General features: G+C 38.0%; 1 protein-coding gene across 1 annotated transcript in view; it reads right to left on the reverse strand.

The window, feature by feature from the left end:
• kynu (kynureninase) overlaps window positions 1-18,429 on the reverse strand; it is a 146,886-nt gene that overhangs the window by 78,075 nt on the left and 50,382 nt on the right. Inside the window, exons 4-6 of the mRNA XM_003215097.4 lie at window positions 14,684-14,766; window positions 3,201-3,262; window positions 100-171 (exon numbers count right to left, since the gene is read on the reverse strand). Coding sequence (XP_003215145.2) covers window positions 100-171; window positions 3,201-3,262; window positions 14,684-14,766 — 217 coding nt within the window. The remainder of the gene's footprint in view (window positions 1-99; window positions 172-3,200; window positions 3,263-14,683; window positions 14,767-18,429) is intronic.

The raw sequence follows: 18,429 nt of genomic DNA on the forward strand, positions 1-18,429 counted from the left end.
TTTTTTATAGCTAATGAATAATCAGATGAGGCTGTTTAGATGCTGTTGAAACACACAGTAATTTAAAATGCAATATACGATGTAATATTAATTCCTTACATGGTCAGAAGGGAAAGCTTTGGCTTCCAGGAAGATTTTATAGCGATCTGAAGTAGGTTTAAAGAATGATAACTGTAGAAATAAAAAAATGGATTTATGTTATCTAAAGTGAAACTTTTTATTAGCCCATTGAAAATACACAACAATTTACATTTAGAAGTGTCTATCAAATGCCATATAATTGCAGTTTCAACATCTTCAGTGATAAAGAATGCAATATTCCATAAACCAATGTATTATGTCATTTGACATAGACTGCCCTTACTCACAGATGCCCAAACTAGCATTCTATTACCATATTCAAACATCTCTCCCTTCTCATTGAACCCAACTTATTAGAGCTATGTGATCAATAAAAATATGCTTCAATACTCATTACAAAATTGGGGAGGAGGGTGAATAATTTTTGAGGGTGTTTTCCGAAATTATAGACTTATAACAAAGTAATGAATTTTTCCTTAATTTTTTCGCTCAGTAATTGAGCAAGTGGGGAAACTTCAGAGGCTCATTTCTCTCTCGTTTTTAGAGCTATCATGATGAAACTTGCTATAATTGTACCACACATTTTCCACTGAACGTTACACTCATCCACTAATTTTGGGGGAATTTTTGATGTTTTTTACAAACTTTTTTTTTAAAAAAAACTACAAGAGCTAGCTACTTAAATTTTATATACATTGCACAAGATAACCAGGGCATCATTCCCAGGAAGTTTCAAAAATATTAAGTCGTCTACTGATTTTTGGGGATTTTAAAAACATTTATCCTCAAAACCCCCTTGAATGCCTCTCTAATAGTGTGTCAATATGACATACAATTAACCACAGAACTTCAACTTAGCACAGATTTGTACTATTACAGTAGAGTCTCACTTATCCAAGCTAAACGGGCGGGCAGAACCTTGGATAAGCGAATATCTTGGATAATAAGGAGGGATTAAGGAAAGGCCTATTAAACATCAAATTAAGTTATGATTTTACAAATTAAGCACCAAAACATCATGTTTTACAACAAATTTAACAGAAAAAGCAGTTCAATATGCAGTAATGTTATGTTGTAATTACTGTATTTACGAATTTAGCACCAAAATATCACGATATATTGAAAACATTGACTACAAAAATGGCTTGGATAATCCAGAAACTTGTATAAGCGAGGCTTGGATAAGTGAGACTCTACTGTACTTGCTTACTTTAGCCCGCTTTGCAGATTCAATAATTTTATTTATTATTATTAGACTGACTCTAAATGGCTGGCTCTTGCAGCCCTCATTGGGCTTTCTCATGCTGAACACTGCATTCTGGAAAATGTAGTTTAAGGCAGGGCATTTTGAATTCTCTGCCACAGGAGGTGTCACCTTCCCAAACTACATTTCCCAGAATGCCATGTTCTCAGTCTCCTGCCCAGCCCAGTTAGCTGTCTCTCCTTACGACAACTGGCAAGCAGCCTCGGTCTAGCAATGGCCTCTTTGGCTTTACCAAAATTGCTTAATGTTTATACTGAAAATTAAGCTGACTGTGAAAGGCTTCTGAATGTTGCAGAATCTTAATAAAAATTATTGGTGAGTGTTCTCATTCTTAATTTTTCTCCCCTCTTTTTTGCATGTTTTTAAAAGCAATTTATTTGCATGAATCTCATGAATTACTAATGACTTGTGGGATTAACAATAATTTTGCACAGCCCTACTATTCATTAAAGTAGCTGGTTACATCAGAAAAAGACCCAAATTGTGCTGGTTATGATTTTGCTACAATTTTGTATCGCTACAATTTTTTTTGAGAAAATACAGAACCTGTGTGGAAAGGCAACTTGCACGGCATTTATGAAGATGGCTACACAGGGTAGCTTGACTTTGTAAATTTTAAAATAATTAGTTAATGCTCCTTTTACTTTTGGAAATTCGAAGGAAATTGTTTTTATTTTTTTGCACAGACAAGTGTCTGTGAACTGTAATGGCTTCTGAGGAAATGTCAGAGTAGCAATCAAAATGCACATAAAAACCTAAGGCCCTTATTTTTAAAATGACCTTAATGTTTACCATTCAGCAACTGACATGTAATGGCAGTCCTCAAAAAGGTTCTGAAAACTATTTATAAATCTTGAATTTTTCTTTTGATATGTAGAATAGAGTATGAAGTATTACTCTTGAGTGAGAAGTATTACCAACATACTTATGGGTAAAATTAAGGTAGAATAATTGCTATTTATCTTCCTCATCTTTTGTGTTGTCGAAGGCTTTCATGGCCAGAATCACAGGGTTGTTGTATGTCTTTCGGGCTGTGTGGCCATGTTCCAGAAGCATTCTCTCCTGACGTTTCGCCCACATCTATGGCAGGCATCCTCAGAGGTTGTGAGGTATGGAACCATACCTCACAACCTCTGAGGATGCCTGCCATAGATGTGGGCGAAACGTCAGGAGAGAATGCTTCTGGAACATGGCCACACAGTTCCTCATCTTTTGTTTTTTTCTGACAAACTATAGCTAATTAAATATGTTGGGGGAGGGGAGTTTCACCTAAATAGCAACATGATCACTTATTATACACTTACTTTCTGATAGGTTCAAGAATATAAAAGGAAGTAATAACATCCAAAGACTTTTGAAAACTCAAAATAAAAGGGCCCGGGCTGTGGTGCAGGCTGGAGAGCAAGCCAGCTGCAACCAGCTGCAATGAATCACTCTGACCAGGAGGTCATGAGTTCGAGGCCCGCTCGGAGCCTATGTTTGTCTTGTCTTTGTTCTATGTTAAAAGGCATTGAATGTTTGCCTATATGTGTAATGTGATCCGTCCTGAGTCCCCTTTGGGGTGAGAAGGGCGGAATATAAATGCTGTAAATAAATAAATAAATAAATAAATAATGATGGTCAAAAACTTAACAAAAATTCTAAAAAGGGGTTAACTCAATGGAAGTTGACTCTGTGAATGGATATGAGAGCTAAAATGGAAACCTCATGTTCAGAGCCAATAGATTTCTCAGAGGTCTGTGGGCAAAAATGCCACCTTCTGGCCCAGCTGAAGGCACCAAACTCTGATGGAAATAGAATTATGAATATATCCTTTTTGATCTCTCAAGCCAGCTCATGTATCATTATGACTTACCATTAGTAGATGTAGATTAACTGTCAAGCCATTCATTAGTGCTATCTCATCTTTATGAGCCCCTGAAAAGCAATAACACAGATGTTTCCCTTTTCCTTTTGTTCTGTTCAAGTGATGTGCAAAAGCAGATGACTTTGGCTTGTTGTCAATGACTCCCTAAAATACCTATTTGATGTGTCACCATGGACATTTTAAAAAGGTACCGGATTGCTGAAAACATAATTCTAAAGGAAAATAATTATTTTTACCAGTCTGTTGTGACAAATAAAGCAAATAATGAAGTAGCAACACTTCCCTCCTTGAAACCACATGTTGAACCATTATTATTGTTAACACCTTGGCCACATTCAGCATCATTGTACTATTGTTATAAAATATCTCTCCCATATAAAGACCTAAACAGTTTTAGAAACAACAATCTGTTTTAGGTTAGTTATTATTATGTCAAACACATGATATTTTCTTAGTTAGAATGAATAGACTTTGCCTAACAATTACTGAGCCCTCATTAAAATAGACATAATGATAGTTTGCAAGATAAATAGGTACAGAAATTAATTTCAGTGTAAATAATGTACTATTTCATTTTTCTTCTATAACAAAGTGGCATATGGATGCTAGGAAGTAGTGATATAGATAATATGAACTGCAGCCCAGCACCTGGAGATAGAATATTCAAAAGTATTCTAGAAAAGTTTTTTTGAGTGCTGAAAAACTGTTTCAGAAGAATCCTGGACGGACAAGAATCTTTGCAGTTTGGACCTTATCTGCACAAAGTTTGCACATACAGTAGAATCTCGCTTATCCAATATTTGCTTATCCAACATTTTGTATTATCCAACACAGTCTGCTTTTCACCCGGATCCACAGCTGTTTCTCTAGGCAGCAATTCTATCTTTATCTGTAGTTAATTTTTTAGTAGTCAATGTTTTCAATACATTGCGATGTTTTGGTGCTTAGGCTGTAAAATCATAATGTAATTTGACATTTAATAGGCTTTTTCTTAATCCCTCCTTATTATCCAACATTTTTGCTTATCCAACGTTCTGCCAGCCTGTTTATGTTGGATAAGCGAGACTCTACTGTAGTTGTTTTGGTCAAACACCAGCATTATCTACACATTTTGTGTGTGAAAAAGAATATTTCAACACAGAAATATCAATTTTTATACAGAAAATGCTATTTTCTGCAAAGCAACTATGTGAAAAGAATAAATCCCTATTACAGCATTTTCTGCATAGAAAACAATAGTTTATGTGCAGAGATTAATATTTGTATTTTAAAATATTTTTTCCACATACAAAAATGGTGTTTCATGTGCAGAAAATGCTGCTTTATGCACAAAACAACTACATGGGGATCACATGGATCTCTGATTGTGACTAATCTTCCAAAAACTGCATGGTCTGTGAAGACTTTCTAGCAGTGGAAGAATAATAGAATCACAGAGTTGGAAGAGACCTCATGGGTCATCCAGTCCAACTCCCTGCCAAGAAGCAGGATAATCGCATTCAAAGCATCCCCGACATGTGGCCATCCAGCCTCCGTTTAAAAGCCTCCAAAGAAGGATCCTCCACCACATGCCGAGGCAGAGAGTTCCACTGCTAAACAGCTCTCACAGTGAGGAAGTTCCTCCTAATGTTCAGGTGGAATCTCCTTTCCTGTAGTTTGAAGCCGTTGTTCCATGTCCTAGTCTCCAGGGCAGCAGAAAACTAGCTTGCTCCCTCCTTCCTATGACTTCCTCTCACATATATATACATGGCCCTCATCATGTCTCCTCTCAGCTTTCTCTTCTGCAGGCTAAACATGCCCAGTTCTTTAAGCCACTCCTCGCAGTGCTTGTTCTCCAGACTCTTGATCATTTTAGTCGCTCTCCTCTGGACACATTCCAGCTTGTCAACATCTCCAGTAAATTGTGGTGCCCAGAATTTGACACAGTATTCCAGGCATGGTCTGACCAAACTGCTTAAATTGTTCATTGTTACCACCAAGAAAAAGCTTAATGAAGAACTGCATCCTTATATGGGGATTACACTATCCAGAGTGAAGTAGGCAAAAACATTGTGGTGTGCATGTGTACTTTTAATCCATTTGTGTGGAGCAAAAGCTCTGACAGTCCCATAGTTCAAACATTGCACATATGTTGTTGTCCAAATGACAAAACTTCCATGTGTCACTGATTTCAAAAAAGTAGATGACCTTCATCTAAAGCAAAAGACCAGGTATTATTCAAATAATTAAATAAAAGTGAACACCTTTTCCTTTACTTATATAAAGTTCACTAAAAGTGTCTTTCTGCTAAAAATCACTATACCAAGGGAGGCGAGGAAAGACATTGGAAAAGTTTGGCAAACACTGTTCAGAGATTTGTTCCACACCATCTAGGAGATGCCCAAAATCCCTGCTCCTGAATTTATTTTAGAACGAGACTGCCAACACAGAGAAAGATGGAATGGACTCCAGTCAGACACATAGAGAAGGATGATCTACTCTTCCGTCGCCGGAAGTATCTGCTAACATTTAGTGGCTCATTTTCTAGTCATTGTGTGTGTGTGTTGGGGGGGGGGGGTGCAGGACGTAGGGAAAATAAACCACCATGGAAAAAAGTAAGAAACAGAAATTCTGGCAAAAATGCAGACCTTCCTTGTATAACTTCTCCTTTTAATCCAATATTTATTTATTTATTTATTCACAGTATTTATATTCTGCCCTTCTCACCCCGAAGGGGACTCAGGGCGGATCACATTACAGATATAAGGCAAACATTCAATGCCTTAACATAGAACAAAGACAAGACAAACACGGGGCTCCGAGCTGGCCTCGAACTCATGACCTCTTGGTCAGAGTGATTTGTTGCAGCTGGTTACTCAACAGCCTGCGCCACAGCCCGGCCCCAGAATATGCATCTCATTCCAGAGCTTCTCTCTGACAAGCACATTTCACAGAATGGTTGTCCATTACATAGTTTTCTTCTGTTACTTCCTCTTCATCTAGGAAGTATCGTTGTTGGGTGGTGGTGGCAGAAATGCTACTATGAGCAGTGTGAGGACACTTTATATAAGTTCAATGAAAGAGGAAATAAAGCATTGAAAACACTTGACCATCTTATACATCCCGGTAAATGCTAGACCCTCAACTTTAACTGCAACAAAATTTCACCCACCCCCGCTAAATATTTAGGGCCAAGTTCTTTATATTCCTCCCTCTATTAATCTCTTATCAGGGCAGGGCTAAGGTTAAGCCAAGTTTTTACTTTACTGATTTTTTCCCCTCCTTCATAACCTTGGACTGTCACTGCAACCTCTCTACAACATCCTACTTTTCATAGCTAAATGATTTTGTATGGGAAAGTGGATGATAAAATGTAATATTGGGAAGAAAGTTACAGTTGAATTATCCTCCAGAGCAACTGGTTTTCTATGTGCTTGAACACACAAAGGTATACACAGCTTGTGTGTGTGTGTGTGTGTGTGTGTGTGTGTGAGAGAGAGAGAGAGAGAGAGAGAAGCTTCAATTATGCATTCCCTTAGCTGCAATTTAATGTGGCAGAATGTAAGGGCTGTTTTGCCACATCAGTTGCTTCATGTGTCAACCATGCCTGAAGTCCTGTTGCTTTTTTCTTATTGCGCCCACCTCCAAATCCTGCCTTTCCCCAACCATTTTGAAAAATCCCTACCTTCTTCATCCTGGCATAGTCTGCTACCCTGCCCTCCTCTCTCTCTCTTATATCCAGTCTACAATTACCTTCATTTTAAATCACTATGAAAACGTTTCTCCAATCTTCACTTTGTTGAAAGCTCTGCCATATTTCTTTCAACTGTAGGTCATTTTGACCTTCTCTCTTGAAGGACATGGCTTCTCAATTCTGTTTATGGTCTTTCTTATTTTGACAAAGACAGGCCAGCACAACTCTATCACTCTTTTGTATGTTCTTCCACAAACCCCCACAAGGCCATACTTTGGGAAAACAATATAAGGATCTAGCAACCTGGTAGGAGAAAAAGTATATGGAATTTCTTGCTGTAAATCTACACAGTAATGGACAAAGGATGGTTCATAGCTTCTGTGCATTGGGAACCCATTCTTGCATCTCAGGATAAGAATGGTAGGTGATTCCAGCCAAAATACAGCCTAATTAATCCTAGACACTCGGCCTTGAGCGTTTCCTTTCTGTAATTCCAGTTTCAGTAGGTCTGTCCATCATGAAGAAAGACTCTATTTTTAATTTCTTTTTTTTGGGGGGGTTGCTGTGAGTCTTTCAAGCTGTATATTCCAAAAGCTTTCTCCCCTGACGTTTCGCCCACATCTGTGGCAGGCATCTTCAGAGTTCATTCTCCCACCCTGGACCTTGCCTAGTTTCCAGCATACCTCACAAACTCTGAGGATGCCTGCCACAGATGTGGGCAAAGTGTCAGGAGAGAAAGCTTCTGGAACATGGCCATGCAGCCTGGAAAACTCACAGCAACCCAGTGATTCCGGGCATGAAAGCCTTCGACAATACAATTTCTGTTTTGTTTTCTTCTTAGTTTCTCCTGACTCTGAGGATCTTTGCTCTCCCTTACTATGCTTTAGACAGAAGAGAACAAAAGAAACCTACAACTTTTTCAATTACCAGCTTTTCAGTTCTCACTCTAATTCCCCCTCCTTTGCTTTCCACAAAAAGCTGAAATAACCACTATGCAACCTGCTGCTTGGAAGCATCACTTTTCACCCTTCCTGTCTCTCTCCCTCTTGTCTTTTGGACAGCTTTCAACAGTTACGTGCCGTTTTGTTATATTTTGTCAATAAAACTCTTTTCTGGGAAAGTGGTGTTCTTGCCACTGCTGCCTCTCAAGTATCTTATGAGGGCACTATGTTATCCAGCGCTTTTTCTGTGCATTTCAGTTAACATGCTAGTCTCTGGGCCAAGTCTCTTTGAGAGACGGCAGCATTTTCTCCAAAATACCAGAGACAGAATTGCAGTGGCTCTAATTCATTTGAACTAAATAGTCCTCAGGCATCCTGAAAGGATTTATTGCCTAGGGATGTACCTTTGCAGATGTGTGTTGAAACCTATTGTTCAAGCAAGTATCATAACAAGAGTTATCTGCCTTCTCCCATTCCATTAGAGACCATGAGAGTATGTAGTGTTTGGCCTCTGAAGCTGACGACCTATGATAGCTCAATGAACCTAAAATGGGTGAGGTAGCTAAATGGAAGTCCTAGATCCTGTCCTTTTTATAATCTGGCTGATCCTCTTCCAAATTATATCCAGAGTATACATAGAACTACTTTTCTTTCATTTATAGCCAAAACCTCAGAACAAAAATAAATGGTTAATCTGAAGTTCACCTTTAGAGTTGTGCCAATATCCTATATTGAATATGACACCACATTTGTCATGTAAGTCTTGCTCTCTTGTAAATGATATATTTATTAAAAGCTTTTCTTTATTGGATTTTGGTGCCCACTAAACAAACCTTATCTGTGCTCTAGGAAAATCATTATCCTTTATAGCCTGCACTACCTTTCGGAAATGACGCTTCTGTGATCCAATTAATCTATTACAATATTCAAAGACAGGGATCCAGTAGACAAAATGAAGTTTGCTCTCCCAGTCTCATTACTCAGTAGTGCAGATCTTGGACAGCACAGGCCCACATTATGTCCTACCTGATAAATCTTCTTAGTGATGGGGAAAAAGCAAAACTTCTGATGCTTCTACAACTATATTCTCTATGGTTTCAGGGAAGACTATGATTGTGGTAGACAGATTGTGAGTGCAACAGAAGACACATTCTTTCCAAGTGTGTAGGAAGCAAAAGGAAGTGGAAAATGATGGGGGAAAGCAATATCAGTATGCAAAAAAAAAAAAAAAAGCTCCAAGTTTGAGTACTTCAAATAATTCTCATTGTTCAGTCATTATAAGTCAGTTTGGTATTCATCCCCTCTTCAGTGGTACAAGATGGGCAATGGAGTTAATCGTATTCCATCAGAAGATGTTATTGTCAAGGTTGTAGTATATTAATGAAGTGGAGTAGATGGAGCAGAAGCAGAGTGCAGCGGGGAAGGCAGAGGGTGAGAGAGTTGAGTTATGTTTCCAGGTTGTTCAATGCAGAAATTGGGGCAGGGAAAAAGTTGGAGAATCTGGGTCTCGGTTGACCTTGATTTTGCATTCACAATGTATTTACTGTTGATGCCTTCATTTAAAAAGGAAATGTGCTCTTGTTTAATAAGCAAGGTGTTACAGAGTCGTAAAGCTTTAAATGGCCAAAGGAAAAGCCATTTACTACCTTTATTCTATTCCTGAATAAATCCCCAAAGACAACACTCACTTTGTGTTTTGCAGAACCAGCTCTAACAGTTCCAATTCCTCTATAAAATGTTAAGCATTAAAAACAAAACAACCTAAAAATATTTATTTTCTCACATTAACCTGCCAAAGGAACGGAAATACTTTTTTTCCCCTACATATCATTGGAAAGAATGTATATTCATGTTTAATACTACACTAAACAAAGATTATTTTAATAGTGTTTTATCTTGTATTTGTCCTCTTTGCATTTTCTTTTTCTACCTGAATGCAAAAGATGTCATTACCCTGTTGAGACTGCCATCATAATGGGACCACAATTTGGAATTCAAAAGGTAATTTGTTCTTGTTTAGAAAAAAAGAGAGCTCATTAACATGTTGTAAAATCAATAAAGTGAATTTTGCCACAATAAAATCCTGCTAAGACCTAGAAGCTTCCTGCCAAATCACACTTTGCAACTCAGTTTTTGAATCATTTTGGGGGGGGGGGGGGGGTTCCTGACTGTACAGGTAGGGGAGAAATGTCATGATGGCACAGACATGACAACAGACTTAAGAGCCTCTGGTATGCAAGACAGCTATGAAATATTGCCCAAAGTGCAGGAAAACAGGTTAGCTATGTGCAGATCTTTATTCATAGTTTCTTTTATAGAGAGATCAAAACATGACACCCAGTCAAGTGAATACAAATAGTCTTCTGCATACAGAAACACAATGCTGGATATTAAAACCTTTGCAAAAGATAATTGGTGAAGGATAGTGCTAAACTGAGATTCTCTGTGTTAATGTGTGTGTGTATATGTGCAAGAGAGACAGAGGCTGAGAATTAATTATGTCCCTATTAATTCTAACTTCTGCTCATATCTGTAAAAAATCAAAACACAGGGTGAAAGAAAAACTTAGCAAACTTTACTTTACTCTGTTCTTTGCTTGAGGAGTAGTGTTATGTTTAGCCACATATCTAGGTCCCAGATCTAAAAATAACTTCCTCTTTTTTCTGACCAAGGGAACAAGCAAAGTGTAAAGCAGATTTATTGGCTGTCTAGCAGATTTTACATTAAATTTTCTCATGTTACATTCACAGCCAGTAATTGTTTCGTTTCTTGTTTTGCTACTCTTTCTGCCTTTCTTTCTTTTTGGTTAGCATTGCTATTTTCTGTAGGACATTTGCTTTGAAAGTGGACTGTGGAAACAACAGACTTTCTAAAGCTCAGAATAACAGTCCCCAAACAGCTGGACAGTTCTGACTTTCAATCAAAAGTGGTCAATTGTGATGCCCCAGCATCTCTCCCTGCTGACTTTGCATGTTAGGCTTGATGAAAGATGAAATCCAACAAAATCTAGACATCCACAGTTGCCTGCCCTGACCTAAATAAAGCATTAGACAAGCAATATTCCAAGACTATCAATTTCACACCTCCTGATATATTCTGTACTTAACTTCAATGTTCACTGAGACCATGGTTCTAGCAAGCGTTCAAAGAAACACCTTTATATAGTGGGCAAGTAAGGAATACTGTTCATACTCCAGGAAATAATGCCTGACTGCTCACTGGAGGGAAGGATATTAGAGGCAAAGATGAAGTACTTTGGCCACATCATGAGAAGACAGGAAAGCTTGAAGAAGATAATGATGCTGGGGAAAATTGAAGGAAAAAGAAAGAGGGACCGACCAAGGGCAAGATGGATGGACGGTATCCTTGAAGTGACTGGCTTGACCTTGAAGGACTTGGGGGTGGCCACGGCCACTAGGAAGCTCTGGCATGGGCTGGTCCATGAGGTTACGAAGGGTCGGAAGTGACTGAAAGAATAAGCAACAACACAACGAATACTGCTTATACAAATACATGCACACATGCAATTCCTGATCTATGTGGTTGGTATGTATGAGTGAACCGCACAGGAATTACAGTATAAATAGGAATTGGCAAAACCAACCCTGAGTATTCCTTATCTGAGACAAGTTTATGATATGGGCTTGCCATAGATTGATAGCAGTTTGAAGAAACACACTTACACCTCTCACATACTGTATATATAGACCTTAGTTAACAAAGTAGATTTGTTTCTGGGTGTTACTGGTACCAGAAAGAGAAACAATATGGAAAGTATAAGGATGGGTTTCTAAACCACAAAAAAAGAGCAGTTCAACTTTTTTCAGAAAGCTTTTTCTTCAAAGCTAAGAATACATACCTGTAAAATGAAAGCTTTGAATAAGTAACCAAAAGAATTGTGAACCTGAAAAATACAAATGCTTCTTCCAAAATTTTTCTCTTTTTGCATCTTTCACTTTTGTTTTAATTTCCATTCTGGTGCCAAAACTCTTAGATCTAAGCTTTATCAATATGCCAGGGGAGTTGGTGTGGCAGGCTAATCTGCTTTCTTGTTTTCTTCCTGTGTGCTATTCACACGTGTTCATAAATGAATCTAGGGGTAGCTGTTTCCCTTGCATGTTGCAGATAAGCACACACAGCTGCAGAATAGAACCTCATTCTTTCCCAGATTAAGCTCTATTTCATTGTTTACTGCAGATGTGCTACTGCAACTGCCTTCATTATCCTCCCAGCGCCAATGGTGCAATAAAACATCCAACTACACCAGAAAACAAGAAAATGTATGGATGTACTGGGGTCTCATAAAAAGACTTTGTAAAATGGAGCAAGAGATTTGAATATATATACATGTGAAGGTCAACATACATAACACAACTGAAGAAATTAAACTCAGATCTGTTAGATATGAATGATCTCTCAGGAATATATTTAAGTGATATGCATTTTCCCCTTTCCAACACAGCCGGAATGTGGCCTTCAAATTACCACATTTATCTTCCTGTTGTAGATAAATATAGTCTAACTAGAACAGGACAACAATCCCATGAATTTTCACTTGACAGAAGAAAAATAAACTCTGCTGCCAACCCAGCAAAGTTACTTGTTCCTAATTATGATGGTCCTACTTGTATTCTAATTTGGCAGAGCTGAAACAAAACAGCAATAAAAAGGCCACATTGTAGGCTTCTCTGAATTGTCACATATTTTTATTTTACAAATACCATGGATAAGGAGTAGCAAGGATTTGAAACATTTGTTTTAATAGAAATGATACCCAATTTATGCATGATTTTAGTAGTATTGAGCTCCTTAATCACAACAGGGGATATGGATCTTCTATGCTGGGGTGCTTCCAGACAGCAGGTAAATGCGGTAAAAACATGTTAAAATAAACTTTTTTGCCCCCATTGGAGTCCCCACTCCAAACCCTGGATTTTCCTTCCCGAGTATCTAGATGCTATCCCAATTGTAATCAGAATAGCAGTCAGCCACACCCCAAATCCCCAAATGTAGACCCTAAAACTTAGCTGAAATCAGCTGCCAGGCAATGGGGCCTGCTTACAAAGTTCCCTCATTCCCCGCACCCTTCTCCTCATGTGTCATTTTGGCACTCCAGGAGAATTTTGTAAGCAAGCCCCATGTCTGTCATTTGCTTTTAGGTAAGTTTTGGGGCCTAAATTTGGGGTTTGGAGGGAGGGGGTTGTCCTCTCCATTTTTCAGGCTCCTGGAGCACGAAAAACCGAGATAGCTGTGTGGATTGGGCCCGGGGATCGCATCATGCAGTCCCTGGACCCAATTCACACAGGGCACACACCTGGTAGGACCCAGATCTTACCATAAGATCCATATCTTACCAGGTGTATAATTAATTTTACCAGGTGTTTAATTGTTCCGAATTTATTCGGTTTTACCAGTGGTGCTGTTTGGACACTTCCAGTAAAACAACCAGGTCATGAGAGATGAGCCTGTCTAGATGGCTCCTGGTCATCCTTCACATGGGTCACTTATGATATCTGAATAAATATGGTAGGATGTGCACAGAGGCCATATCAAAAAATTTCATGGCGTTTCTTAATACAAGTTCACAATTTTCCACCACTTGGGCCTGAAGGTCCAGTGAGAAAGAATTTCATTGGCAAACGAGCAGCCAATAATATACATTTGGGGTACACACACACACACATACACACACACTTTACCTAACTTTTTTAAAGCAGAATACTGTATATGTCTGTTTTTCAATTGCTCCTCCAAGGCCATACGGGCAAACCTCAGTCAACAAACCCTCTGTCTATGAAGGTCATTTTTATGAAAGCTTTCCATGTCCTTCTTCAGCCCCTTGCATTTTCCTTCTTATCCTCTTTCTGTATGCTACCCCAAATCTATTTTTAAAGCATAAATCTGTAAGTTTGGCCTCTTATATTAGGGAAGGTATGCCTTTGGGAAGAAATCTTCTAGCGGTCTCTAGAAGCTCCAATTTGCTTTTATTTTTACTCTCACAAGGCTACCTGATATAGGTTTTTAAAATTCAAAACTAATAGTATGCATGTATGAAATAAAACAATCAGGTCAGGTTTATCTTGGACGATTTTTTGTGGCATAAGAATCCTATTCTTTCCCTGCTATTTCTTTCTCTGTTACCACATTTTCTGGTGAAGATGTAGTGCTTGGAAACACATCTACTTCATTAATTGAAATATACCTGTACTTCTATTATGGCTACTACATTTTCATAGTACAGTGATTTATAAATGGCAATATATTTTATTTTGTAACTACTCTGAGGAACATAGTTGTATCACTGTCATGTACTGAATATTTCACATGAAAATGAGAGCGGCGCAGTTATTCACACCACCCATGTCCTCTTCTTTTCCTTCATTTTCTACAGACAATTTGACAGGTAGCATCAGCCCACATTTTAATCAAATTCTTTACTATCAATCCTTTGTAAACATTTGGCTCTGTCCATTGCAATTACAAATATTATCGTGTAACTGGCATTCATTGCTCTGAAATCAAAAGGACCGATCACTGATTTACTTCGACATTAAAAGACATTTGTAAAGGTGCCAAGTTTACTTTGGCTTCATATGTTAGCCTAAATAGTTTATGGTGATCCCAGAACCCAACATTGCAATTAGTTTTGTGATCTATATTTAGTCATATATTACTGCCCTGTGTTAAATCTTTTCTTCAGAGCTTTAAAATGTATTGCATCCCATGCTTACTAAGAAGCAATCGGGGAAGGGGAAAAGCAGACATATTTGGATGAAAATTCTATGTTCTAAAGTTTCTTATTTTAGATTTCAAAACTTATAGGAGGAAAAGAATGTTGCAAAATTTTCTTTACTTACCCACAATATTAGCCATTAGTTCCACAATGCACTCATCTCCTAAAGCCCAAGGACGTTTACCATTGAAGTGGCCATGGACACCCCTAAAAGAGAGAAGATGTGAAATTCATACATGTCTCTTTGACAAGGCATTTAACAACAAGAAGAACACAACACTCACTATAAAGTTGAATGAATCAGTGATATATTACTGTATGCTGTCACAGCAAGGAAACAACCTGTCAATCATCGTCCAGTGTGGTCTATATTATGAGGACAAAATGAAGTCAAAAGACCTACAATGAGTTGCAATACTTCATGCTTTTCTTTAAGGGAAACAACAATAGCGGCACTATTCAAGAGGCATATAACAGTGGAACTATGAGTGAACAACAAAAATTCTAACTGACGTCTAGTAGTCTGTTATCTTTCCACATATACTTATCCCTCCATTTTCCCTGACTCAGCTGGACAGGTCAGGATAGGAACAGTTGGGAAAAGATGAGATCTGATTATTAATAGCATCCAAGGTACTATTAGATCTTATTTCTTTACATTCAAAGGATATTATGAATGTGAAAAAGTATGTTTACAAACTGTTAGCAAAGAAAAGAAAGGCTTATAGAAGACTTTCAGAAACTATGAAAAACATTAGAGTAACCGATGTTATTGTCTGTAATTCCTAGTACAGATTGAAAACTCAAGACACGAGTTGAAGGAACTGTAAACCAGTCTGATTGTACGACTCCAGCAATTACATTTAAGGGTTCATCTACACTGTAAAATCAGTGTAGTTTGGCACCATTTTTACTGCCATGGCTCAATGCTATGGGATCATGACAGCTGTAGTTTTAACAAGATTTCTGCTTAAAGAGTGCTGGTGCTTCACCAAACTACAAAACCCAGATTGTCATAGCATTGAGCCATGGCATTAAAATGGTGTCAAAATGCATTCATTCTACAGTATACAACAGTGGTTCTCAACCTGTGGGTCCCCAGATGTTTTGGCCTTCAACTCCCAGAAATCCTAACAGCTGGTAAACTGGCTGGGATTTCTGAGAGTTGTAGGCCAAACACCTGGGGACCCACAGGTTGAGAACCACTAGTATAGATGTATCCTGAAGTTGATAGAAATTCAGCCATGTGCACATCTACACTGAGAAGAGGTAGAAGCCAATTTAGCATGAAACTGATCACACGTAAAGCCCCAGAAGTGAGCTGAGGACTGGGTGGTGCTTCAAGCTGAGAGAAGAGGTGGGTAACAAATAATAATAATAATAATAATAATAATAATAATAATAATAATAATAATAATAATAATAATAATAATAATACACCCGTGCATATTGATGTACATGACTGGCCCTATTTTGAAGTGTTTTCTCCAGTATTGCTTATCCCAGTTTAAGGAGTTTAATTCATGTCTCAGTTTCAATGACATCATGGTAAGATTCTGCTCTGAATTTCTTTTGGCAAAATGTCTATAGTATTTACTAAATTTGCCATATTTGTAGAAATCTGCCACACACACACACACACACACACACACACACACACACACACACACACAAATAAATATTAGGATCAATAACCTTGTTCCAATTACTTAAGCAAATCAGATTTTGTAGGTCTAGTTCAGATGCCTTTCTTCACAAATGCCCCTTCTACACTGTCCTTACATCCCAGGATCTGATCACAGGTTATCTGCTTTGAACTGGATTATATGAGTCTACACTGCCAGATAATCTGGGATAAACAGATAATCAGGGATCAGATCCTGGGATATAGGGAAGTAGGGAGGACCAAAGTTTCACAAAACATTGATTTCTCATTATCAGGGCCATAAATGGCCATTAAATGCATTACCTTGCAATTCCTGTTGATTTCCACTATTATACATCTACCTTGTCCATCTTCAAAAATCAATGTAGGTTGTAATGTTTGATTTATATAAAAGGCTACTTTTTTTGTTCTTGTTTATTTTAGAAAGAAGCACTTCTTCAAAGATCACTGCAATGCACAGATTCTCCTGTCAATGCAAAGCGTTTGAAACCTACATGTATCCTCAGATATAATTCTTACATTTAAGAATGATACATCTGATGATATTTAGTAATAGTCTGAATAGGTCAAAAGGTCATCACGTTTTAATATCATAGAGAAGTACAATGATTTTCAGTGGAGCCATTTCTATTATGCAGCTGCAAACAATTCTGCAATGAGACATTCAGTGATGTACACAAACCTTTTATTTTCAGTATTGAAGGAGACAAACCAAGGGACCTGATTTGTATTTCAGCATCATTTTCAAGTGTCTTATGGCAACATTATTTAAATATTAACTAGTGAAAACGTGTTACACATTTTTTTTGTATGTGTCCTTAACCATCGAAGTGATTTGGGAGATTATTCACATTTGTTTAGACATATGGGTTTAGACGCACCATTGCATTAGTACTGCAGTGCCAAAATAATGGCTCCTGTAACTCTGGCTATTGTATAAAAATAAAAATAAAAAACAATTGGGTCTTTCCTTTTACTCCTGTATTGCCAGTAGAGGTCTACTGTTGGTTACTGCCCATAACTGTAAGTGCAGACTCACTTTTAAAAAGCAGGACTGCACTTTCTAGTTCTAATATTTAGGATGAAATATAGTAATTTGGGTTTAAAATCCATGTTTCTTAGCCATTTGGGGCTATAGGAGTCATGTGGCTTTTCTAGGATAGTCTGGTCAAAAAACAGGTCAGGATTTCTCTATCTTTAACAGTCATAAGGATCCCCCGGTGGTACAGTGGGTTAAACCACTGAGCTGTTAACTTCCTGACCAAAAGGTCGGTGCTTCAAATCCGGGGAGCGGGGTGAGCTCCCACTTTTAGCCCCAGTTTCTGCCAACCTAGCAGTTCAAAAACATGCAAATGTGGGTAGATCAATAGGTACCACTTCTGCAGGAAGGTAACAGTGCTCCATGCAGTCATGCTGGCCACATGACCTAGAAGGCATCTACAGACAACGCTGGCTCTTCAGCTTAGAAATGGAGATGAGCACCAAACCCCAGAGTCAGATATGACTAGACATAAACTTACCTTACCTTTACTTAACAGTTGTATTGAAATTTCAGCAGGTATTGTGTGTCATGTAAGCAACACCTACTGAAATACTCTCTTATACTCAGTCATTCAAGGTGCCGGAGCTGTCTCTTATTCACCTGGCAATCCTAGATCCTCCAGATGAGATATAAGAAGTCCCAATAGACCACACAGCCAATGACAAGGACAGAGTCCAAGAATACATGGACGATAACATGATTTCAATCCCTACTTTAAAACACAGGAAGATTACATTGGAATTTGGCCATGTTTACTTAGAAATAAATACACTTGTGTTCAAAGGGACTTATTCTCCAATATGCACACCAAGAACTGCAGGGTTATTACATACATACATACATACATACACACACACACAAACATTAAAAACCCTTTGATCATCTAACTTCTATCATTCAACAAATTGAATGATACAGGTTATACATTCGTTTCTGTATACGATTAAACAATTACAGGGATGATCAGAAGTTAGAAGCTATTGTTATACCTTAGCTACAGAGCACTGTGAAATACACTTAGCATCTGAAATGCCAAACGTGAAGTCAAGAGTACCAAAACAGAGTTAGGAGGAAAAACAATCAACAACAAAACAGCTAGGCCAGTTGGGAGAACATGAAGGTGAGAAGCTGTGAAGAAAGAAAACAGAAGAGAAACAAAGAT

This window comes from Anolis carolinensis, chromosome 1, assembly GCF_035594765.1.
Source record: "Anolis carolinensis isolate JA03-04 chromosome 1, rAnoCar3.1.pri, whole genome shotgun sequence".
Classification (NCBI taxonomy): Eukaryota; Metazoa; Chordata; class Lepidosauria; order Squamata; family Dactyloidae; genus Anolis; species Anolis carolinensis.